This window comes from Cynocephalus volans, chromosome 1 (assembly GCF_027409185.1).
Source record: "Cynocephalus volans isolate mCynVol1 chromosome 1, mCynVol1.pri, whole genome shotgun sequence".
NCBI lineage: Eukaryota > Metazoa > Chordata > Mammalia > Dermoptera > Cynocephalidae > Cynocephalus > Cynocephalus volans.
The window spans coordinates 189,733,656-189,759,255 of NC_084460.1; the positions used below are offsets into that span (position 1 = coordinate 189,733,656).

The window sequence follows — 25,600 nt, forward strand, 5'->3', positions numbered from 1 at the left end:
ATGGAGAAGGTTCTGAGGACCAGTGCATCCCGAGACCATGTGGTCAAGCAAGGGTCAAGGTCACATCTGGCCCCCCCACCCCCTGTCTTGGAGAAGAATGAAAGTGTGCTCGTTGAATCACCCATTCACCCAGCGGACATCACAGACGACCCCCACCCCCACCCTACAGTGAGGGGTCGTGTGACTCAGAGTGGCCCCTGAGATGTGGGTGGGTCACCACTGCCCTTCCCCTGCCAGACCGGCACATTCAGATGGAAGGGGGCACCGTCACCTCGGCCTGCCCCTTGGAAGCCCCCATGGCCATGACGTCTGTTGGGGAGGAGAGGCTGCCAGCTGCTGCGGCTGGAGGGGCCTGTTTGCCACACAGCCTGCCCCAGCCCTGCAGGTGCTGCCACATCCCTCCCCTCTGGAAGGTGCGGGTGTAGGCCAAGGACATGTGGTCAGGTCTGTCCGGGCACACTGTGTGTACATCCCTGGCCTGGAGAGTCATGAGGTAGGCAGCATCGAGTCTGTAGGAGACGTGCCCTTCACCAGTCTAACCCACCATTTCCCACAGACCCACCCAAGCAATGAATATTCCCTTGATAGTCCATTTATAAATAGCACACATAAAATTGTGCTGCGGGGAACACCTGTTTGGGAAGTCCCACTCCAAAAATGGGAAGGTGACTGTATTAGTCCGTTTTGTGTTGCTATAACAGAAACCTGAAACCTGGTAATTTATAAAGAACAGAGGTTTATTCGGCTTAAGATTCTGGGACAGCTGCATCTGGTGCAGGCCTCAGGCTGCTTCTATTTATGGCAGAAAGTGGCAGGCAGCGGCGGGTACAGGCAGATCACATGGTGAGAGAGAGAGAAAGAGAGAGAGAGAGAGAGAGAGGGAGGGAGGGAGGGAGGGAGGGAGGGAGAGAGAGAGGAGGTGCCAGGGTCTTTTAAAGAACCAGCTCTCACAGTCTCACAGGAACTAATAGAGCAAGATCTCACTCCTTACCCGCACCCCCTGGGGAGAGCATTAATCCATTCATGAGGGATCCGCCCCCATGACTAGAACAGCTCTCAACACTGCCACATTGGGGATCAGATTTCAGATGTCCACATGAGTTTGGGGGGACGACACATGCAAATTCTATCATTCTGCCCCTGTCCCAGCAAAACTCATGTCCCTCTCATGTACAAAATACAATCATTCCATCCCAACAGTCCCAAAAGTCTTAGCTTGCTCCAGCATCAACTTAAAAGTCCAAAGTCTTATCTGTGAACAAAAGCAAAACAACTTCTAGCAGTGAACCTGTAAAAATCAGAAGCAAATTTATCCACTGCCGAGATACAATTGTGGAATAGACATTGGGTGCACATTCCCATTCCAAAGGGGAGGAATAGATCAGGAGAAAGGAGAAACAGGCCCCAAATAAGTCCAAAACCCAGCAGGGCAGACATTAAATCTTAAAGCTAAGAAATAATTTTCTTTGACTCCAAGTCTTGCATCCTGGGCACAATGGAGGGTTTGGGTCCCCACCCCCATACCTCTGCTGGGGGCAGCCCACTGGGCTGCACTGGTGCCTGCAGCTTTTCTGCATTGCACGTTACCAGTGGCCCTACAGTTCTGGGGTCCTGCAGCAGCCCCTCTGCCCTGGCTCTACTAGACATTTCCCAGGTGGGGGCTCTTTGTGGGGGCTCCAACCCCACTTTCCTGTTCCCCATTGCTCTAGTAGATGACCTCTGTGGTGGTGCCACCCCTGCCTGCAGCAGGTCTCTGCCTGGGTCCCCAGGCTTTTCCATACATCCTCTGGAATCTAGGTGGAGGCTGCCATGCCTCCACTGCTCTCATGTCCTGCCAGCTTGCAGACTTAATACAACGTGGATGCCACTGAGGTTTCCAGCTTGTGCTCTCCAGAGCTGCTGCATGAACCACACTTGGGGCTGCTTGAGGCAGAGCTGCTGGGAGCAGCTGGGAGCAGGTTCCCAAGGGCAGCAGTGCCCCAGGTCTGTCTTCCTGAACAACTCGGTCCCCCTAGGCCTCCAGATCTGTGATGGGAGGGGTGCCCTTCCAATCTTCTGAAATGCCTTCGGGGCCTTTCTCACATTGTCTTTTCTCTTAGCATCTGGCTGCACCAGTTTATCAGCTTCACCCTTGCATTTTTCTACAGCTCTTTTCTCTACAACATGGACAGGCTGCAAGTTTTCCAAATCTTTATGCTTTGCTTCCCTTTTAAATTCTGGCTTTACATCATGCCTTTTTTGTCATAACTCAGCATAGCCTGTTAGAAGTAACCATGCAGATTCCTTAATGCTTTGCTGCTTGGATATTTCTTCCACCAAACATCCTGGTTCACAACTCTTAAGTCCCATCTTCCATGGAGCCCTCGGGCATGGACACAATGCAGCCAAGTTCCTTGCTATGGTGTAGCAAGGGTGATCTCTTGTCCAATTCCTGATTAGTTCCTCATTTCTATGTGACACCTCATCATCAGCATGGCCTTTACTGTCCACATTTCTATCAGTATTCTGGTCACAACCATTTAACCAATCTCTAAAATGTTCCAAACAGTCCAGTCAAGATGGCAGAATAGACGGTCCTCAGCGTCACTCTCTCCCGCAAATCAACCAATAAGAACTATAAAAATGTAACATCAGCCAAGCTGGGGCCACTGGAGCTCGGGAGAAGAGGAGGAGAGACCTACAGAGTCCATGAAGGTGGGAGAAGCTATGATGAGAGAAAGAAAAAACTGCTCTGTTTTGGGCTGCAGCTGCTTTAAGGCTCGAGCTGCTGAGCACATGGAGCAGGAGCCAGCAGAAGCCACAGCTGTGCCCTTCAGATGGAGTTACTTGGAGGCAGCAGGCAAGAAGAGAGCCTTGGTGGCCCCCAGGACAGAAAGACCACTAATAGGGTTCCCGTGGACACTCGCAGGAGTGAGGAGCGAGAACAGCTGAAAAGGGGAGCCATTCAGAGGCCAGTGAGTCATCACAAGGGACCGGCACAGGGCCCACCCCATGGGAAGTGTTTGGAGCACAGGTGGTGGGGAAGATAGGCCCACCCGGAGAACACTGGGGCACAGCAAGGACAGCCGATCCACCCCCCAATCAGTGCAGGACCACTCAGAGGAGACTGTTTGGGAATGCAGAATGGCATGGGGTGCAGTTTGATGGAAAAACTCAGGCCCAGATCAGACCCAGGGGCATCGGGTCTCTGGAGAGCCAGAAATAACTATAAGGTCAACCATTAAACCCTGAGCTACACAAAAAGCCTTCCCTAGGGAAACAGCAGCAAAACAGCAATTTAGCTCAACCACACAGCTCAAGTACTGGTTCCCACAGGAAGTTCCCCCATTTAAGAAGTAAGCAAAGGACAAAAAATTAGTTCTGGTCCAGGCACACCACTAGTGCCTTGGGGCCCACCAGGGGACATGAGACATGGAGCCAGGGACCAGACCGCACTCCCACATCCAGGCATACCACCAGTGCCTCAGGGCCTGCCTGGGGACCTGAGGCATGGAGAAAGGGACTGGACTCCCCTCCTACAACTAGGCACACTGTGACAGTGCCTCAGGCCCCACCTGGTGACCCCTCCCACAACCAGGCATAGCACACCAGCGCCTTAGGGCCTGCCCGGGGACCTGAGGCATAGAGCTGGGGACCAGACACTCCCCACAACCAGGCACACCACCAACACCAAGGAGCATTCCCAAAACATCACCTCCATGTGGATGGCCCACCACAGCCACTACCATAAACCATGGCTGCCATGAAGGTGGCTGGATGCCACAACCACCACACAGATGGTCCACCAGCCACAGGAGTGCATTGACACAAGGAGAGTCACCAGCAGAGATAAAGAAAAGAAGAGGATGTCTCTCTCCACAAAGCCCATTTCAGAGTGACAGAAGAATAATATTGGGGGACTTGACCACACCTCTCAGCATTGGACAGATTGTCTAGGCAACAATCAACAGAGTAACCATTATTCTTTCAGAAGGAGAGAAGAAATCTAGGGTTATCAGTGGTGGGAGGAGGGAGGGAGAGGGGGATAGGGTGAGATTGGACAAGGGGCATAAAGAATTATTATGATTTGTAACAATATATATGCTAGTAATATTAATTTGATCAACATATCTCAATGTTGAAACCCAAAAATATGTATAATCAATTTTGATTCAATAAAAGTTAAAAAAAAAATGTTCCAAACATTCCCTCCTCTTTTTTTCTTCTTCTAAGTCCTCTAAACTCCTCCAACCTTTTCCTATTACACAGTTCCAAAGCCACTTCCACATTTTCAGGTATCTGTACAGCAACACATGACTCCTCAGTACCAATCTCCTGTGTTAGTCCGTTTTTGTGTTGCTGTGACAGAAATACCTGAGACTAAGTAATTTATACAGAAAAGAGGTTTATTTGGCTTATGATTCTGGGACAGCTGCACCTGGCATGGGCCTCAGGCTGCTTCTATTCATGGTGGAAATCGGCAGGTAGCAGCAGGTACAAGCAGATCACATGGCGAGAGGAAGCATGAGAGGGAGAGAGGGGAGGTGCCAGGGTCTTTTAAACAAGGAGCTCTCACAGGAACTAATAGAGCAAGATCTCACTCACTACCTCCACCCCCCAGGGAGAGCATTAATCCATTCATGAGGGATCCACCCCCATGACTCAAACAGCTGCCAACACTGCCACATTGGGGATCAGATTTCCACATGAGTTTTTGGAAGGACAACACATCCAAATTCTATCAGTGACTGAACCCAGCTTCTGTCCTCGAGGAGCCTGCAATTGAGGGAGGGGGTGAAAGGCCTGCTTGGGGTCTGGGGAAACCCGCACCTTGCACCCCACTGCCACAGCCTGAAGGAGGCTGTCTCTTTGTGCCTCCACTATCTGAGTGACCTACAAATGGCCAGGAGCCAGAGCCTGACCTCTGGAGAAGAAACTGGAGGACCTGAGCACGGCCACCCCTGGATTTCCACAACCTGATGATTTCCCAGATGTTGCATCAGGGTGGACCACCATCAGGGTGGTGCCACCGTCCACCTGAGGCCAGCAGGTGTTCGTGATGAGGCAAGTGGCTGAAAGGGCTTCCAGGCCCCCTCTCTGCTGCGTTTGCCACTAAAATGCTCTCAAGGTGCCTGATAGGTGGCCATTCCATGCTCCTGCAACTCTGGGGACCACAGCAGGAGCTCAGGCAAAGGACAGCATGAGGCTGAAGTGGGATGTGGGGCTGTCTCCACTCTTGCCAGGAAATGGAGCGTAAACCCTGAAGGTCCAAGCTTGGGGGCACCCTGCAGAGTGGACAGGAAACTCCCTGGCCATACCTGGCCAAGGCTGTCTTGAAGGCCACCTGATTCCACCTGGCCCTGGCTCCACAGCATCTGAACTCAACTGGGATCAAGCTGTGGGTCACCCTGTCAGGCCAGCAGACAGATAGTTATTGGCTTCCCGAGGGTGACCACAAGGCCATGTAGGACATAACCACACGAAGGGATGGGCGCTTCTGTGGAGGGCAGTCCCAGTGGAGTGCCAGGAAGTGGCAGTCACACAGTAGGGAAGCCTGGCCTGAGAAGCTACAGAGCTGCCCCTCCACATGTGTGGGCTCCGGGCTTCCAAGTGTCTGGGGATGAGGCCAGAGGTCCCACTGTACCCAGCACCTGTGGCCCACAGAGCTGGCCAGAACATCGCAGGGTCTGATTCTGGCAGTGGCCTCAGCTCTTCGGGGTCCTGTCCCAGACCACCAGGGCCTCGCTCCCTCTGAGACTGCTGCAGTTTCTGCCCAGCTGCAGTGGGGCATGCAGGGACCCTGAGGCTCTGACAGGAGCTGCCCGGGTGGTAGGGTTCTGTGGCTGGACCAGTGCAGCAGTGGCTTCCCCACCGTGAGCTCCCTGCCCACCAGGATGCCCATCCCTGCACCAAGGTCAGGCAGTTAGGAAAGGGTCCTTCCTCAGAGATGAAATGCGCCCCTGCAATTCCCCCATGGTCCACTTCTTTTGGTGGGAACGACCCAAGGGGGAGTCGGGGTGTGACATGGGAGGTCAGGTGACAGATGAGGGGTGCCTTGTAATCACTTTTAATCTGGCGTCTGCATTAGCTACAGGGAATAAAAGAAGAAAACAGCCAAGGACAACTTTACTAAAATATGGCAGTGACTTCACTGTCATTGTCAATATTCTCTCCTCCTCCATCTTTTATTTAAAAAATACACTATTTTAGTACCATTTTAGATTAACAGAAGAGTTAAGAAGCTAGTACAGAGTCCCCACAAGCCCCACACCATCCTCCATGATAATATCTTGCATTAGTGTGATACATTTGTGCCTCGGACTGACGTTCTCCCCAAACTTAACCCCCTGTGACTGTTGAGGGTGGGACATCCTATTATGGTCATTGAAAGGTGGGGCTTTGAAGAGGTGATTGGATCATAGGACCCTGCAGTAGTGAATGGATTAAAAACAATGGTCAGGGGTGTGGTTCTGAGAGCTTTAAAATAAGAGGAAAGTCTGTCTCTCTCTTGCTCTCTCTGCTTCCACCATCTTGAAACGTGAGACCCCTGGGTCACTGTCACCACCACCAGATGGACTTTGGACTTCCCAGCCTCAGAAACTGTAAGCAATAAACTTTATTTTCTTTATAAATCACCCAGTTCTGTGTATTCTGTTACAAGCAACACAAATGGACTAATACACCCCTCAACTGGTGTTTGCTGTTTTTTCTCATGGTTAGACTTGGGTTGGGGGCTGCTGGGAGAGACCACAGAGGTGACATGACCTGTCGTCTCATCCTATCAAGGGCACACACTATACAACACAACCTGTCACAACACCATCCTTGGACACCCGACTGAAATGATCCGCCAGGTTTCTCCTGCACTCTGTGGGGGGAAGTCGCTAGGCCCAGCCCACACTCCAGTGGGGAGTTCTGCTCCCCCAAAGGTCTTCTACCACTTTGGGTCATCACTATCACTGTCCTGTGGCTGCAGCCCCCACTCAAGTGGTCTTCTGCCTCCTGCTCTGACTCCCCCAACCTCGCCCCAGTGAGTGCCTCTCCCCAGGCCCTCCCACCACCTGGCCTCCCTTTGCCCAACCCCACTCCTGGCTCCCTTGTTGCCCCACCCCAACCTCTCTCCCAACACTACCCTACCCTCCGCCCCTTGCTGAGCTCTCTAACCCCCCACCTAGCCCTCCTCACGTCGCCCCCCAATGCCTCTCCTCCCTGCTTCTCCTCCACCTGCCTCCAGCCTCCCTCTAGTGCTCCCCTACTGAGCTCCTGGAGCCCCTCGCCTGAGCGCCTGCCCCCTCCATTGAGGCCCCAACCCAGCCCCATTCCCATCCCCACCCCTGCCTTGAACGCCCCTCCCCCGCACTGAGCTCCCTGGGCCCCACCTCTGAGCTCCCCGCGCCACCCCATCCCCCACCCACCTCCCCCTCTGCCCAAGGGCCCCCATCCTCCCAACCCCAATCTCCCGCCCTGCACTGAGCTCTTAACTCCGCCCCACACTGAGGGCTCCCTTTCCCCTCCCCCCTCACTCCTACTCCCCACCCAGCCCTAAGTGCCCCCTCCTCCCCACCCCCACCGAGTGTCTCCCCGCCCTCGCGCCTCCCACCAGTCACGCACAGCCCTACGCCTACTCAGCTAGTTCTCTGCGTCCACCTCCCCTGCTGGACCTGGGTCCTTCCAGCCAGACAGTTTTCAGCCAGTTTCTGGGAGGTGCTGTCCCTGGTTCCACGGCCCTCTCCTCCCCGGGAACCCTGAGCCTGGAGACCCTGGACGGCTTGGACCCTGACCCAGCTGGCCGCATGGACGAGGAGCAGAGGTGGCTGCCCTGTGGAACCGGTGAGGCCCTTCTCTTTTTCCCCCACCTCCCTGCCTGTGAGGGTGTGGCCAGGCAGAGACCATAGCAGGGGGTTCTTGGCTACCGTATGGGGGACACTGGGAGGCAGGAGCATGGAGGTCCTGAGGGGTCCAAGGCAGGGGCTGCAGGGGATGTTGGTCTTTTGGTGTGACGTGAGGCCCCCACCCTCCTTTTTGGCATGGAGTGACCCACTCGACCCGGACCCCATGTGGCAGGGGCTAGGAGAGCAAGGGGCACGCCCCAGGAACCCACGAGCCCCTCTCAAGGCTGGCGTTCACCACAACTCTTACTGCCCCTTGACCCCTGCTTGGGAGGGGTGGGTGTCACCATGGGAGCAGTGGGGGCCAGCTGGGCAGGGTCTGCTCAGTCCCCCGTGCTGGGGCACATCAGGGGTTCTGAGCAGAGGCATCATAGCTTCTCCCTTCTCTGTGTGCATGTCCTGTGTCCTGGTGTCCCTGTGGTGGCTGCCCAAGTCCTGGACCTGGATTCGGAGCACAGCATGGATGTGATCCTGGTGGGCCCCAGTAAGCCATCGCCCCCCGCTTTGCCCCAGCTGGGCAGAGGTGAGGGCTCATCCACTTGTGGGATCCATCACTTCGGATGCTCACCCCAGGTCTGGGCGGCGTCTGGGGTTCCAGGCCTCTGGAACATTCACCGGCCATTCGGACACCCTGGGCGGGGGCAGGAGGGCCCCACCCAGAGCTCCCCCAGGCTCCATGTTTAACACGCCAGGATACAGGGGAAGTAGGTGGGGGGGGGGGTGCTCAGGCTCCTGTGACTTCAGAACGTAGATCTGTGATGGTCCTTCATGGCCGTATTTAAATCAGGAGCCAGAATGAAGAAGGAAGCCCCTATGTCTTATTCTCTTTTCCAGATCTCATCGCCTACGAAGTCAAGATTAACCAGCGCAGTCTAGAAGGTGAGCATGTGCCGACGTGCCCATGACCAGAGCTGGCTAGAGAAAGGCTTGCTACAGCCCCTGCCATCGTCCTGGAAGGAGTCCGCTGGGGCCCATTTGTATCCCCTCAACCCACCCCAAGGCCCCTGAGGCTTCATGTAAAGTGTGCAGTTCAGGCGTTTCTTAGTATGTTTACAGAGTTTTTCAACCATCATTACAATCTTAGAGCATTTTCAGCACGTATGAAAGAAAACCCGTAGCCATTAACAGTTGCTCTGAATTTCTCCCTCTCCTGCCACCCCTCTTTCAACACCAGGCAGCCAATAATGTTTTCTTTCTCTGTAGATTTGCCTCTTCTGGGTCCCTTATATTTCCATATGAATCTTAGCATCAGCTGGAATTTTGAGAGGGATCTGTAGATCCATTTGGGGAGTCCTGCTAATTTAACAGTATTAAGTCTTCTCGTCCATGAACATGGAATATCTGTCCATTAATTAGATCATCTTCAATTTCTTTCAACACTGTTTTGCAGTTTTCACTGTACAGATCTGGCACTTTTTTTGGTTAAATTTACTCCTAGGTCTTTTACTCTGTCCAATGGCACCATAAAACCCATTGCACTTTGCATGTTCCCTTTAGACATCTGCCTCTGCTGTGGAAGTTTCCAGGTCCATACACAGCACCCTCTGTTTGAGGGAGGGATGTGCATTCCATGTAAGGTGAGCAGGGAGCGAGGCATGGCTCCGTCTATGACCCTGGAGCAGGGAGGATGGAAACTCGCCTTGCTTTGCTCCTTGCCCAGGACAAATTCCTGTACACGCTCTTTCTGTACGACGAGGACGGATACCAATCCTACTGCTCCATCTGCTGCTCAGGAGAGACGCTGCTCATCTGCGAAAACCCTGACTGCACACGGTGAGGCAGGGGCCACCGAGGAGGTGGTGGTGGTTGGGAGGCCAAGGAGCCACAGCCTATGAGCCTAGGAAACACCCTCCTCCTCGGCTGCTCATCCCAGAGTGTGGGGGTTCTCCCCCCAAAAGAATGACTTCCTCCAAAGCTGTCAGTCTCTGTCTCAAGTATCTCATCTGACGTAGAGCCTCCACATATAGGAGTACGGTGTCAAAAGGTTTGCATGTGTGACTGTTCTTTTCAGCATTATTGTTGCCAAGACATAGCTGTTCCCGCAATCGTTATGTGTGGAGCGATGGAGACCCTGAACCCTGGGGCTGCTGGTCCTGACCTGGGAGGGCAAGGGGCATGTTCATCCCTTGGTCATCGCTCACTAACCTGAGCTCTGTCCACAGTCCCCTCCCCTTCTGGTCCTTCTGGGCCATCCTTGTATTTATAGCCACCACCCCCGACCCCCATTCTCCTTCCTGCTCACCAGCGGCTACTCCTGCATTTGGTTTTGCTGGGAGTCCTTAAACTGTGGCTTCAGGGATTCTTTGAAATTTATCACTGCCCATATAAGCAGCTCCTGTTGCTCTGAGTTCCTAAGAGGCAAGGGGTCCCCCTCGCCCAGCACATAGCCTCCCCATGCAGTGTGGAGAGGGACTGGGCACATCCATCATTTCAAATGAGCCCAGGTATGATTTTTATCATTCACTGCAAAGCAAGGCACAGGCCAGGCTCTGCCTCGCCAGCCAACTGAGGTTTCCACAGTGGCAGAAGGAATGTCATTTCAGTCACTGTGGTTTTCTGTTTGACTCTAGATGCTACTGTTTCGAGTGTGTCGATACCCTGGTCAGCCCTGGGACGTCGGAGAAAGTTCAGGCCATGAGTAACTGGGTGTGCTTCCTGTGCCTGCCTTTCTCCCGCAGCGGGCTGCTGCAGAGGAGGAAGAAGTGGCGGGGCCGGCTGAAGGCCTTCTATGACCGCGAGTCGGTAGGGGCACCCAGCAGGGACACAGCGCGTCCTGTGGGCCTTGGACGTTGTTATTTCCCCTCTGGTTAATGGCTGTGAAATGCCTGCTCAGTCCACATGCGATGACGTTAAAAGTTTTCAAAATGCTCTCTTGTTTTCCTCTTTGATAGCAGATGCCACTAGATGGTCTATTTTTTAGAGATTACTTGAGCATGGTGATTCTGTTTCTTATAAACCTGGGGATGAGGCAGGTAGGTGGGGAGCCCAGGAGAGGCTGGCTGGCTGTCCTCAGCATGTGGGACAACGCATGGGCTGATGCTGTGTCTCCTGGTCCAGCCAGGGTAGCAGCCCAGATGCTAGACCTCTCGAGGGTCAAGACCGGCTGGTGAGCAACCCAGGACCTGCGAGCTCATTAGGGGTACAGTGAGTTGAATGTGTTCTCCAAAAAGATATGTCCAAGTCCTAAACTTGGTACCCGCGAGTGCGACCTTATTTGGAAATAGGGGATTTGCAGGTGAAATAGTTAGGATCTTGAGATGAGATCATTCTGGATTTAGAGTGAGCCCTAAATGTGATGATTGGTGTTCTTACAAGAGAAAGGAGGGGGAGATTTGGGAGACGGAGACACCCAGGGAGAAGGCCACATGACAATGGAGGCAGAGGTTGAAGAGATGTGTCTGCAAGTTCAGGAGAGCCAGGGGTTGCCAGCAGCCAGCTTTAGATACTGGGAGACAGGCGAGGGACAAATTCTCCCCTGTCCCAGCTGGGAACGGATTCCACAGACCCCATCTGTAATGTGTTGCTGCGTCCACACGCATGTTCATGTTGGGGGGCACACAACGTCCAGCAGAGTCTCCTTGACACCAGGTGTGGATGTGCTCACAGCCAACAGCTCTACACAGCTGCTTTGCAGGGCCCTCATTCAGGCACATGTAAGGTAGAAACCTCCTGTCTGGGGGTGATAGAGACTCCTGTGCTCAAAGGCTACAGGAGGGCTCTCACTTCAAGAGAAAATTAGGTGACACTCAGAAATGTCCTTAAATGCCAGCCCAGGGACGGGAGCCAGGGAGGGGAAGAGGCCACTGACTTTGCATCTAGCTCTGCTGCCACACGGGGGACAAGGACCGCATCCCTGAGTCCTGCCTTCCTCACAGTGTCCACAGCAGCCACTTGAGCTGCCCCTACACAGGCTTCCGAATGGAGTCAGGGCAGGTTGGAAACCTGTTCCTTCCCACATCACCTCCCCCACCTCCTCCAAGGGCAGCTCAGACCACCTACCCTTCCTGATCCCTCAGGCTCATTGCCTGAGCTGGGTGCCCTGTCCCATCTGCTTCCACTATGGCTCAGGGTCTCCATCAAGTCCCCCCTGTTTAGGCCTGGTCCCTGATGGTCCTGTGTTTGCCCTAGGCCAGGTACCCCCGAGGTGACCTCCTGTGGAGAGTGGGGGGCTTCGGAGGTGCTTGTCTTACAAATGAACTAACCCTGGAAGGGGAGGGCTGGGAGGACAAAGTGTTGTCCTCCAGCCAGCATGACCAACTGGGTTTAGATGCTTCTGTGCCACAGTGCATAGTCAGAAATTTCTAGATGAAAGACCTGGAAGCTGAGAATTACATTAGTGTTTCCTGCTGGGATGATATTATCCTCTTTTAAAATCAGGACATCCCCTCACACCCCGCTCCCCTTTGCTAGAGCTGGTTGGGTGTCAGGGCAGGAGACTGAGGCCTGACAGTGGAGTCAGACTTCATGGGCATGCAGCGCTGCCTCGGCAGGTGTGTCTCAGGTCTGTCTAGGTGAGTCTCAGGTCTGTCTCAGGTGTAGTTCAGTGTGGCTCAGGTGTGGCTCTGTTCATCCTGCTGCACCAGGAAGAATTTTAATTGTAACTCATGGAGTCTGTAACCAAGTAGCTGGCTCAATGTCTTTTTTTTTTTTTTTTTCCTGAACAGAAGAGTCCTCTTGAGATGTACAAAACCGTGCCCGTGTGGAAAAGAGAGCCAATGCGGGTGCTGTCCCTTTTTGGGGACATCAAGAAAGGTGAGTGTGGTGATGTCACAGGGAAGATGGGTCTGTCTAGAGCAGGGTTAGGGCCCAGGAGGTGAGGGGGTCCCCGAAATGCTTGGGGTGTAGCACTCACTGAGCATCTGGGGGGTGGGTGATAAAAAGATCCAGCATGTACCTGTTCTGAGTGGACCTCTCCGAGCTGGGAGGACAGTGGACCCTCAGAGGGAACTCAGCAGTCACAGAGATGCAGCTATAACAATGCACAGAGATGAGCAAACAGCAGACGCAGCTGAGGAGGGGCTGGCACAGGAAGGGGAGGCACGGGGAGGGGGCGTGGGTGTGGCTGGGGGGGCGCTGCAGCAGCTTCGGCTCAACCCCGCCAGGGGGCCTTGAAAGGGAAAGCACACAAGTGGCAGGATGGGGGCAGGGTGTGAAATGCCACCAGTGAGGGGAGCAGCAGAAGGTAGACCCACCATGCCCTGCCCACAAGGACACCTCCTCAGACCTCCCCAGGGCCCCAGGGCCCCCGCACCCTCCTCCACCTCCAGCTAAACCTCCCAGCCATGCCAGGTCAGCACCCAACGGGCTACAGCCCTGCCTGGGCCCTGCCCCTCCGGCTGCGCTGACCCCCAGCTGCTGGAGCCTCCGGAGTCCCACCCTGTCGTTTAGGCCCAGCAGTTTGCAGAATCTGTGAAGACACTCCCCAGCCTCTGGCCACATCCCACTTTTCCATGTGGAGTGTGCTGAGTACTCCCTACTATTGTCACAACAGCCAAGTGTGGCCATGATCAGCATCACCCCAGATGCTCAGCCAGGGCACAGCTTGCCCCAGGTCCCCTGCTGGGGCGGGGCTGCAGGAACCCTCTAAGGCTGTTCTCCGCCTGCTGTAGCGTGACAGGACATGTCAGCTCCACTGCACAGTGGATTTCCTGACACAGCAAGTGATGTCACAACCCACAAATGCCTGGTTTTGCAACAAATTGCTTGATTTCTTAAACCAATACTTGGTGAAGTTTGCTTGTCTAGCTCCTCATGAGACAGAAATCTCGTTTTTAGTTCTGTCATATCATTGAAGGGACAGTTTGCTCCTTCATGATGGGACAGTTTGCTCCTTCATGATGGGACAGTCTCGTGGTCAGTCACTGGACTTTTGATTTCCTGCAAGGACAAAATCAGCACTGGCCCTCCTGTGTCCTTGTTTCTCCTTCAGAGCTGATGAGTCTGGGCTTCTTGGAAAACGGTTCTGACCCAGGGAGACTGAGGCATTTGGAGGATGTCACAGACATAGTCAGGAGGGACGTGAGTACCGCTGTATTCTCTCAGTGCTGAGATGAGGAAAGAAGTACAGTGTGTGTGCGAGAGTCTCGGGGACATGCTGCACAGGACAAGGAGGCCAAGGGGCTGGGGGAGTGGCTCGGTGCAGTCCGATTCTGAGAGCCTCTGGGCCAGGCCAGGGGGTCCTGGGTCTGGCAAGAATCAGCCCATGCCAGCACGGCCACTGGCTGTGATGCCCCTGCAGTGGGAGACCTGAGTGGCACATTTCCATGGTCCCTGCGCTGCTCAGCCCGGAGCAGTGTGGTTGGCCAAACAACTTGCCCGACATCTTGAAAGCTAAGTGGCCCATGTCCACCACCTGGGATGGGTCTGCTCAGCGGGGGGGGGGGGGGGGGGGGTGGCCTCCCCCCACCCTCCAAAACAGAGATGCTGAGCTTGGCTGAACAATTGCTGACTGTTCAAAATACCCTCTAACCACGGCAGCAAAACAGTGCAGTCCTAGCAATGCTCCTCTTCTAGCCGGCCAGTCCTGCCCCTGCTTGGGCATCGGGCATCGACCTCTGCTCTTCCGTCAACAGGGTGTGCCGGTCTGTTCCCTTCCAATGCTAGCAAACAACTTCTGCACACAGAGTGTTGGGGGCACACAAGTCTGGTACCACTGGCCCACTCTCCCTGCTCTGCCCAGAAACCCCCTGCTGTACTTTTTCCCAGGGGTGGAGCCCAGTGCCCAAAGATGCCAGGGAGCACACCTGTGCTCAAATCCAGCCAGGCTGACTTCCTTGCTGCGACACAGGGGAGCATATAGGGGGACCAGGGGAGTTTGGGGGCTTGATATTGGAGTCACATGTTGTGGAGTGATTTGGGGAGGGTCCAAGGACACAAGGGTTCATTCTGGATTGGGTGCTGTCAGAAAGCAGGGATCCAATATCTGTGTATCTCATTAATTTTTATTTACAAAGATTGACACAGGGCTGGCATTGTCACACTGTTCATGAAGCCGGTGTCCCTCATGTAGACTCAGCTTGGGTCTTTCTGTGGTTGAAGAGCATCCTTGTCTTGCCTTCGTCCAGCTGGCCCTTGGGGTGATGTTGTCCGGGCTGGGAATATTTTATGTTCGGTGGGAAACGTTACGTCTCTCTTTGAGCTCCCAGCTGCCGGCTGTCAGGGCCTGCCTTGTGTGTTTGCAGATGACACAAAATCACTTATGTCCTTGGGGAGTCCATGAGTTGATCTTCCAGGATTGACTGTAAGGGAAGTGCTTAGCACAGAGGAAAGATTTCATAAACGGAGTCTTCTCAGATGACCAGACTTCTGGGGTCCAAGTTTGTCTCTGAGGGCCAGGTCAGCCACTCCACCTAGCCCTCAGTGAGACATGAGATGTCTTCTGCCCTCTTGTCCACTGACCGCCAGGGAGGAGCTTGTGCCTCTCCGTGCTCACAGCCCACCTGTTAAAGCAGGAATGTTCCCCAGTGTGCCCTGTCCTGTAGGTGGAGGAATGGGGCCCATTTGACCTCCTGTACGGCTCGACGCCTCCCCTGGGCCATGCCTGTGACCATCCTCCTGGTAAGAGACACTTCGAGAAATGGACTGTGGTCAGCTCAAAGACCCGCATCTTGTCCCCAGCTCTGTCTCCTCTCTCTCTCCTCACCTCCTCCATGCCACGCTGACCCCCTCAGGCAGGGCAGAAACTACGAATTACGTTTTTTAAGAACAGCTTTATCAAGGTATCACTGACCTACTATAAATTACATATACTCAATGTGTACGATTTGGTGAGTTTTGAGACAAATATACACCTCAGAGCCCATCACCACAATCAAAAGAGCAAAAGTGCCATCACCCCCAAAGGCTTCCTCCTGCCCCTCTCTAATCCCCCAGCCCCCAGGCAGTCACCATGTGCTCCTGTTGCTACAGAGCGTTTGTACCCCCCGGGATCTGACCTAAAGGCATCACTGACAATACCATCTGGCAGTGCCAGGCCTCACCTGGGCAGCCCCTTTGGCCCTGGCACAAGGAGCCTTGTGCCCTCCCTGGCTCTGCTGCTGCTGGCAGGGCAGACTACAATGGGGGCAGGTGGACGCCCCACACCCAGGCCGGCCCCTGGCCCCCCCCCCCCCCCGCCTATCCCTGTGGGTCCCTCAGCCCTTCCCTCATGCCCCTGGCTCCCACACGCCCGAACGGCCCTCCTGCCCCAGGCTGGTACGTGTTCCAGTTCCACCGCCTCCTGCAGTACGCGCGGCCCAGGCAGGGCAGCCAGCAGCCCTTCTTCTGGATGTTTGTGGACAGTCTGCTGCTGGCCGAAGACGACCGGGCTGTGGCTTCTCGCTTCCTGGAGGTGCGTGCAGGGCCGGGGAAGCTCCCTCTGACCCACGCCCTCCCCGTGGGACACTCTGGGACTCTTGGGGAGGGGCTCAGCTTACACCCCAGGCTTGGGGACTCACGGTTCCCTGGTGTCCAGGTATGCATGGAGCCCATGAGGGCCACTGTGCAACCGAGGCAGAGACTGCAGCCTCTTGGGACTGGGCCCCTTCAGGGACAGCTTGGGAGGGTGATTCCACTTCATGCCACTCCTGTGCTGTCCGAACACGGCCACCTGGGGTTACCTCCTTCTCCTGCCCTGCCCTCTCAGTCTGCACACATGTACACACAGCTCACAATACACACATCACAATACACACACGCATACAGGCGCTTACACACAGGCATCACACACACACACACACACACTGCACACACAGTCACACAAGGCACCACACACGCACACTACATACGCACACTACAATACACACACAGTCATACACACCACAGTACACACAGGCACACACATGCATACACAGTCACACACAGGCACCACACACAGATGCACACGCACATGCACATGCACACACCATACAGTCACACACTCACAACATACACACACACTGGACATCACACACGCTCACACATGCTCACATGCTACAGAAACGCAACACTCCCACCCTCGCATGTGCGTGTGCATAGGTGTGCACTCTCACACCCTCACAAACATGCCCTCTGGAGCACCAACAGCTTGGCTTCTCTCAGCCTCTGAATCCTATCAGAGCTGCCCCTTCGGGCTGAGTGACCAATTCTGCAGCTGGGGCTGTGGGCGGGGGTGGGGTGGGCGAGGGCATCGGGCCTGGGAGCTCCTGGGCAGCTTGGAATGAGGAGCCAGCGTCCAGGGCTGGGTTCCTATCAAGCCGTGTTCACAGGGCAGGAGAAGGATGTTGAGGTACCAGAGCGTGAACTCAGAATAAAGGATTTTGAACCTCACGGGACAGCTCCTGGCCGGCCTGGTGCCCCTCCCTGCAGGATGTCCCCCACAATTGTGTGGTTCACACTTTCTGAAAATGTTTCGCAGTGGGTGGTAAAAGTCTCCTTGCCTCCCCCCCACCCCTCGCCAGTGCCCTGCTCTCACTGTGGTGGCGCTCTCAGGGTTCTTCACAAACAGGGACAGCTCCGAGCCTCTGCGGCTGGGCACCATGCTCGCGCTTACTTAACAGTTATCTTGGAAATCCCCCTGTTGCAAAGTGCTTCTCTCATTCTTTGTTTTAATTTGTTTGTGTGTTTTGTTTTGTTTTATTTTGTGCAGAGTTTTCCTTTGGTGAACGTGAAAAATGTGCTTAGCCTCTTTCCCGCTGGTGGACAGTTGGTTGCTTCTAAACTTTTTCTCTTCCCAGCCATGCTACAGTGAAGGACTGCGTGTGGGAATATCTGTGGGATAAATTCCAGAAGTGAGGTTTCTGGGTCAAAGGGCAAATGCGTTTGTGATTTTCACAGATGTTGCCCAATCGCCCTCTGCAGGGTCTGTCCCGCCCACATCCCCACGAGCTGATGCCCGAGCTCTCTGGCACAGCCCTCATTACATTCATTCTGATGTCATACCTTTCTGTTTTCCTCCTGTGCTAAGGGATTGTTCATGTTACCGTCTAACTGGCTTTGGCTTGTGTGCATGAAACTGTTGGTTTCTATATATTAACTTTGCTCCTGCCACCTTACTGGATTACCTTATGGGTTGTGGTAGTTTTCACTCAATTCAGTTAGACTTTCTACATATTTGATCAGATCATTGGCAAATCGTGATAGTTTTTTTCTTCTAACAGTATACCTCAAATATTTTTTTCTTGTCTCATTTGGTGTTAGTACCTCTAGGACAGTGTAGAATCACAGTGGTGACAAGGGACATCCCTGTTTCGACTTTGAAGTTTCCAGTTTCTCTTTTAAGCTGGTGCTGGCTTGGAAGCCGAGGTAGCTACATTTCACTCTGTTAAGGAAGGTTCCAGAAGTTTCCACTGATTGCTGTTTTTCTGAGCATTTTTATCAAGAATAGTTGTTGGATGTTGTCAAATGTTCTTTTAAATGTTTGTGGAGATAATAGATGATTTTCCTTTTTAGATCTATTAATAGAATATGATATACTAGTGGGTCTCCTAGTAATAAACCATACTTGCTTTCCTGGGAAACGCCCACCTGGTCATGGTGTATTATTTTTTAATGATTGCTAAATTCTGCTGAATAGCAGTTCATTCAGGATTTTTGCGATGACAAGCACAAAAGAGATTGGTAGTTTTCTTGTTTTGCGCAAACTTTGTCAGGTTTTGATATCAATGTTGAACTTATTTCCTAAAAATATTTGAAAAATTGACAGAATTCTGTGAATTGGTTGTTGTAGCTGTTGTTTTAAACGGAAGTAGCTCTTCCACGGAAACTGATCTATTAAGATTTTCTATCTTTTCTGGGTCAGTTTTGGTTAAGTTATGTTTTTTCTAGAATATAATCCATTTAATTAAAGATTTAAAAATCATTTTCATAGCGTTGAGCAAAGTGGCCTCATGATTTTTATTTTTACTTCTATTTCTGTGGTTATTTCTTCTTATTAGGAAATCTGGCATTCTACAAAACAGCAGCTGGGGTCAGGTTTGTAAACTGCACTATTTGTCAAAAAATCTATTAATGAGCAATTATGGGTATAACCGAAAAGCACAGTTTCTAAACCTGGCACTAAACATCGGCAAACTTGGAGAACAGCAGATACACTGACTTTTGATTGTTTTGTGCACAAGTCTGGTAAGTCAAAATTAATTAGTCACAAATCAGAAGTAGGTATAAAAGGAAACTTCTTGTATTTTCTTGTAACCTCTCATCTTGCTGTGGAACCTCATTCCTGTGGATGGTGGGAAAAAATGTAAAAGTAACCAGTGTAGGTGTTGTGTCTTTCGGCTCTGGGCTAGATGGTACATGTGCTTGTGAGTCTCTCTGGCCAGTCTCTCCCTCCATGCGTTTCTTTCCCAGTGAGGTGTCTGATATGGGAGGAGGCTCCTTGCCCAGCTCCCTTCCCAGCAGGGAAGATCCCTCTCCTTCTTCCCATTCTCTCCTTTCCTTCCGGGGCTTCTAGAAAGACTGAGATGTCAGGATTAGAGGCAGCCCACTTGGCTCCTGACAAGCATGGTGAAGCGTTTGCGCTTTAGGAAGTCCTAATCTCTGCCACCATAGCCTCGCCTTTCCCTGAAACAAAGCATCACCTGACTCTCAAAGACCAAGGACTTGTTTATATCTAGCGGGAATCCACCTCCACGCAGCAGGGTGCAATGCCGTGGGTGGGGAATAGCTGGGCTGCATGAACTGTGGAATAAAAAAAAAATAATCTACTGGTTAAAAGGTTTAAAATAGTATGTCAGCTTTTCTTTTCATGAGGGGATTTCTAGGGGACATGTAATCACTGCCACTTAGGAGATGTGGTCAGTCTAAAAAGTCTGGTAATCACCTTCAAGGCCAGACAGTGGCCAAAACCTGTGGGCCCCGTGGGGTGCAGCCTGGGTCCTGCTGATCCACAGTGAGCCTCCTCTTCCCCCTGCCAGACAGAGCCAGTGACCATCCAGGACGTCTGCGGGACAGACCCCCAGAGCGCTGTGCACGTGTGGAGCAACATCCCAGCTGTGAAGAGGTATTTCCTAGGCACACTTGGCTGGGATGCATAGGGACTCAGCATCGGTTCACCAAGGAAATGGGGGTTTCTAGTGGAGCCAAGCCCAGGCAGACTCTGCGCCCAGGTTGCGGCTGCATCTGGTCTGCCTGGACCTGGTTCAGTCTCATTCTCGGGATTGTTCCCTCTACATGGCCTCCCCATCCTTCAGAGCCCCCTGCTCTGCACACATCCACCTGCCCACGCATGCTCACCCACACTCCCACACACTCCCATGTGGTCGCTCACCACACTCACGCTCACACATGACTGTCACACCCAATCACACTCACGCCCCCCATGCACTTCTCTTGGTTCTCAGTTCCTCAAACACGCACCCCTCCTCTGCTGCTGGAACATTCTCCTGAACATTCTCACTCATGAACATTGTCTCCTCGAAGCCCCCAACCACACCCACAGCCCCTCAGGCCACTGCACTCCTTGCATGCTCCGGGGGCAGCTGGCCCTTGCTCTCTCAGTTGCGCCCCTGTCCTGGCTTTTGCATTCCACACCCACCTTCTGGGACAGGTAAGTCGTGTCTCCTCCTGCCTGGGAGTGAGTTTCTGGAAACTTCTTCCCACTCACCCCTGCAGTTCCAGCACTCTTCTGGCTCACAGCTGCAACCTGATATTACAGCCTGGTGCCTGCCAAGGCACGGTGCTGGCTGGGTGCCCCTCTCCTGGCCACCGCTGGGATTTCCAGGGCCTTGAAGGCCATCCACTGTCCTGTGTGCCTCTCCCCAACTTCAGTCAGGTGAGGGCCGGCAGAGTGGAGGCAGGGCAGGTGCAGGGCAAGCTCCCTCTGCCCTGGTTGGCTCCTGGCCCTTCAGGACCCTCACTCACAGGGCTGCCATTCTGCGGTGAAGAGCGACAAAGCTCAGAGATAGCTCTGGGCAGGCCAGCCCCAGCCAGGGACACGGGGACATGTGCTGCTCCACAGCAGCTCCTGCCTCCTCTCCAGGTAGGGTTGGCTGCCCCCAGGGCACCTGCTGGTTTTGGCCATGGATGACAGATCCCTTCCTCCTTGGCCTCTGAGCCTGGCCCCCTTCCCGAGGGAGGCCTTCACTGAGCTCTGCCCACTGTCCACCTGAGCCCCTGGGGTTGTCAATGCATGGATGCACCTGAGCCTGGTTCCCAGAGGGAAGCAAGCAGCAGCTCTTTCCCACGAGGTGTCCTCTCTAGGCTCGTGGTGTCTTGATAGTGAGGCGAGGGTCACGCACTCACTGAAAGTAGAAGTCATTTTGCCAAGATAACTGGCAGCTACCCATGTGACATCTGATTCCAGGGGCCACTGTCATCCCTGGGATGGCCGAGGACAGTCCCCAAGCTGCACCGGGGAGCAGTGCGGGGAGAATGCCGGGGTGGGCCACTGCACATCTGCACCTCAATTGTGGCCTTCACCAGCCCCAAAGTAAACCGAGAAGTGCTCCCTGACTCCAGCAGGGGGCCTGGGGGCATTAGAAGCGGGTGCCGGGGACCTCGTCTGCAGAGCCCTGCTTCTGCTCAGCATCGTCCACCCAGGGCTGGGAGCCACAGGGGACCTCCTAAGTACCTGGCAGATCTTTGTTTTATCAGAATCTCCTGGGAATGCTCATGACCCACCTTTGCCCCTAGCTCCTCCCCAAGGACGTAGGAGGTGGGGGGCCACCCATACCCTGCTGCTGAGGACTGACTTTTCCTTCTACCACTGTGAGGAAAACTCACCAAAGCTGGCGGGGTCCCCTAAGGAAGTTCATCATAGAGACCCCCGGGGAATCAGGAGACCAGTCAGCCCTCCTCCCCTCCATGTGAGCAGCGAGCCCCCACCCTGCCCACTTGTACGCCCAGCCCTGGGCCTCTAGGCCCCTGGCAGGGGTGCTGAAGTGCTGGGTGCTGGGGTCTGTAATGGGCATCCTCCTCTGCCCTGCAGCAAGCATTCGGCCCAGGCTTCTGAAGAGGAGTTGTCTCTGCTGGCTCAGGACAGGCAGAGAGCAAAGCTCCCCGCCCAGGAGCCGGCCAAGCTGGTGAAGAATTGTTTTCTCCCCCTAAGAGAGTATTTCAAGTATTTTTCAACAGAACTCACTTCCTCTTTATAAATGAGTAACTATACCGAAAGGGGAAAAAAGACTTTTCCTAGAACAAAGACAACTTTCCTCATGTCGTCTCTGTCTTTCATCTTCTGAGTGTTATGTTAGTTGCTCTCTTGGCGCTGGATTCTCATGGTCACCGGGGCCCGTCTTCTGTTTGGTTCCAGAAGAGCTCGTCCAGGGCAGGGGCGGGCACCGGCGCGGCTGTGGGGGAAGCTCAGTGTTACGGTGTGTGTTGTATTTCCCAAAGGCATTTCTGTGTTCCAGTTGAGAAGTTAAAATATATTTATTATAATCAGTTACTGGTCGGGTTGGTGTTTTTGTGGATAAGCACAGCCTTTATTTTATTCTGTAGGGTGAGGGGAGGGTGGATGTGAGAAAGAGCAGTGGGGACGTTTTCATGAGCACTGGGGGCCCCTGTTCCACACGTACCTGTAGCCAGTGCCCTCCCCACGTGACCGCTATTAGCTTTGACAGTTAAAACCACTCCCCCCTGAGTAGAGCCAGACAAGTGGAGGTAAACACCAGAAAGTATTGACTCGGGCTGGTGTCAAATCTCATGCAGTGAATCGTACAGGGATCTTCCCAGATTGTCCAGAAAACCCCCACAGGGATCTAGACTTAGGTTATGAAACAGACAACAACTGGGAGCCAGGGACCCTCAGGGTCAGTGCTGCCATTGGTATGTGAAACACTTCAGGAAGAAAGGTGGGGTTAGAATTGGACCTTTTGTAGATTTTTAAAAAGTATCCTGAAGTAGAAGTCTTCAGTTGAATCAATATGACTGGATACTTCTTCTGTCTTTGGAGAACAATTCTGGACTCTGACTACACGGGTCTGGTGTCTAAGGGCTAATGTAATGAGATGTGTAATGAAACCAGGGAGGGTCACAAAGCCACAGAAAACACAGCAGGGGGAGCAGAGATGAGTGTGACCAGTGCAGGCAGGGCGTTCCTGCTCAGGCTGAGCTCTGCATGTCCAGCCGATGGCAAAGGCGGCTAAAACAATTCGTGTGAGCCCGTGACCGCCACTGACCAGAGCAGACGTGGCGGCAGCTCTGAACCAGTGGGCTGGTTGCAGGTGGCTTCCACCAAGGCCAGCAATGCCATGGGCCCAGAGTAAATCAGTGCCCACTTTATCAGTCAGCTTCGAAGTAGAGACCCAGAGCCTGCTGGGAGGGTCTCTCACATCTTCTGTTCTCTCTCAAGCACGTGGACAGAATTGCCCACAGCACCTAAAGAGTCTCCCTCCGAGGATTTTACCACCACAGGGCTCCCACTGGTGATTCTCCCATGGCCAGCTGAATAATGACACCCCAAAAATGTCCACACCCTAATCCCCCGAGCCTCCGAATGTTACCTTATATGGCAAAAAAGGGGCCTTCCCGATGGGATTTAAATTGAGATGCAGAGTGTGTGAGTTCCATCTCTGTTGCTTGTAACAGAAACACCTGAAACACCTGACATTCAGAAATATCTGACACTGGGTAATTTGTAAAGAAACAGTATTTATTGCTTACAGTTTTGGAGGCTGGAAAGTCCAAAGTCCAAGGAACACATCTGGTGAGAGCCTTGGTGGTGGTGACAGTGATGTAGGGGTCTCACATGACAGAACGGCAGAGCAGAGAGAGAGCTAACTCCTTGCCCCTCCTCCTCTTAAAAGCCCTCAGAACTATGCCCACGACCACCATTAAACCATCAAATGGATTACCCATTCACTACAGCGTGATCCTCACAACCTAATCACCTCTTCAAGGCTCCACCTTTCAATGACCATAATAGGATTTCCCACCCTCTTAACACTGTCACAGAGAGGACTAAGCCTCCAACACATTAAACTTTGGGGGGACACAATTCAATCTGTAATAGGGAGATTATTTTGTATTATCCAGGTGGGCCCTACATGTAATCACAAAGATCCTCATAAGAGCGAGGCAGAGAGAGACTTGACCACACCCAGAGGAGAAGGCCATATGATGACGAACACAGAGACTGCAGCATCGCGGCCACAAGCCAAGGGACACCTGGGGCCACCAGGAGCTGGATGAGGGAAGGAGGGCGTCCCCCTGGAGCTCTGGTGAAGCGCTATCTTCAGACTTCCAGCCTCCAGGACTGTGAGAGGACATACTTCTGAAGTCTTAAGCCACCAAGTGTGCAGTGATTAGTTACACCCCCCACAGGAAATTAATATGCCCCCTAGAGAAAAGATGTGCTTCCTTGGGCCAGGAATCAAGCTCCAAGCATCACCAATGCCTGTGATGTTAAGGTATTGCTGAGCTGGATCCCATGGGGACCGTGGCCTTGAGGAGCACCCAGACAAAGACTTTCAGGCACACCAAGACGCCCTGTCCAGGTGCACGCTTCTTGCTTCCATGTCTTGCACCAAGAGCTTTGGGTCCCCAGTCTGCACAAATACAATTCCTACTTGGTTCCCAGGAAGGCCCTAGATATTCTTCCAGATGGGCCTCCGTCCACACCCCCAAGACAAGATGTGTCCTGCCTGCCTGAGAAACAGTCACGGTCGAGGGGGAAAAAAAGTAAAACCCTCCCTTGACTACAGGAAACCTCCCAAGGGGCTATTTCTTCATTTGTCTTGATATTCTCTGTGTTTGTAACCTATTTGCCAGTATGGTGTGCATTAGTTTACAATAACTACACATTAACATATGCATATCTTATCAACTACTGTATGGGGAAGGGTTGGGGAAAACTCAGGCACAGAGGGGCTAAGTAACTTGCCTGATGTCACACAGCTTCGGAGGAGCAGAGCTGGGATTTGAATTCAGCCATGCAGTCATGTGCCTGGAGTTCCAGGGGCTGGTCTTGGGGCCCTTCTCAAAGGTGCCCCCTCCCCTGCAGCTGCCCCAGTCCTGCCAGAATGTCCCCTTCTAGCCCACCTGTGTTCTTTGCTGTCACTTTCCTGCTGTCCCCAAGTGACAGCACGACCCCTTCACCCAGATCCCCACTCTTGGGTACGCCAATCAGCAACACTTGGCTTTCTGGGATCTGGGGGTGTGGAGAAGGGGGCTAACCAGAAAGCAGAGCCTGGCCCCCTCTGCCCTGTGAGCCCCTTCAACCACTGCCCTGAACTGTCCTGGGCAGCAGCCGCCCGCCTGGCACTTAGGGGCTGCCGGGTCTGGACCCACTGGACATGGCACCTTACCTTCTCCTCCCAGATGAGCCCTACCAGCTGAGAGAGCTTAACTGGGGGAGGGGGAGCTCTTCGTCCCCCCAGGACCCATTTCCCATTTTTCCAACAACTCCCCACCCCTGCTCACATGTGCTGCACACCCTCCTGCCCACCCCCGACCCCGTCCCTGGGGTGGAGTGCGGTCCACGTGCGCGCTGAAGTGGGGGAGTAGAGCACGTGACCCAGGCGTCAGCCAATCAATGCGATGCAGGCCCCGGGCCTTGTGCTAGGCTGAAGTGGGCGCGGAGCCGGGCTTGTCCAATCAGAGAGTTCCTCGGGATGTGAGGGGTGGGGGAGGGGGGCTGGGCCAATGGGGGTGGGGCGGGAGCAGAGGCCCCACCTGCCCTCCTCACCTTTCCGTGGTGCTGGGCTGACCCTCCCCAAACGCCCTTCTGCACCAGCTGCTGCACCAGGACACTAACACCGTGTCCCCTTCCGCACGCTATGTCTGAGCGGTGCTCCCACCCCCGAAAATATACGAGGCGCCGTATGTTCAAGTGGCTT

At 53.6% G+C, this 25,600-nt stretch overlaps 1 protein-coding gene across 1 annotated transcript; it reads left to right on the forward strand.

Moving 5' to 3' along the window:
- Nucleotides 1-21,916, forward strand: DNMT3L (DNA methyltransferase 3 like). The gene is made up of 14 exons (XM_063084015.1): nucleotides 1-103; nucleotides 238-385; nucleotides 7,520-7,809; nucleotides 8,302-8,391; nucleotides 8,703-8,747; nucleotides 9,366-9,445; nucleotides 9,529-9,641; nucleotides 10,439-10,610; nucleotides 12,533-12,620; nucleotides 13,798-13,886; nucleotides 15,350-15,425; nucleotides 16,058-16,197; nucleotides 19,739-19,824; nucleotides 21,751-21,916. The coding sequence occupies exons 1-14, from the start codon at nucleotides 1-3 to the stop codon at nucleotides 21,914-21,916; spliced, it is 1,686 nt and encodes a 561-aa protein (XP_062940085.1).
- The last annotated feature ends 3,684 nt before the right edge of the window (nucleotides 21,917-25,600 follow it).

Excerpts from the sequence above, each read along its gene's own strand:
- DNMT3L (XM_063084015.1), top strand. The coding sequence starts at position 1 with ATGGAGAAGGTTCTGAGGACCAGTGCATCCCGAGACCATGTGGTCAAG. Across the intron at positions 9,642-10,438 it reads GAAAACCCTGACTGCACACG|ATGCTACTGTTTCGAGTGTG; the intron begins GTGAGGCAGGGG and ends GTTTGACTCTAG. Across the intron at positions 15,426-16,057 it reads TGCCTGTGACCATCCTCCTG|GCTGGTACGTGTTCCAGTTC; the intron begins GTAAGAGACACT and ends CTCCTGCCCCAG.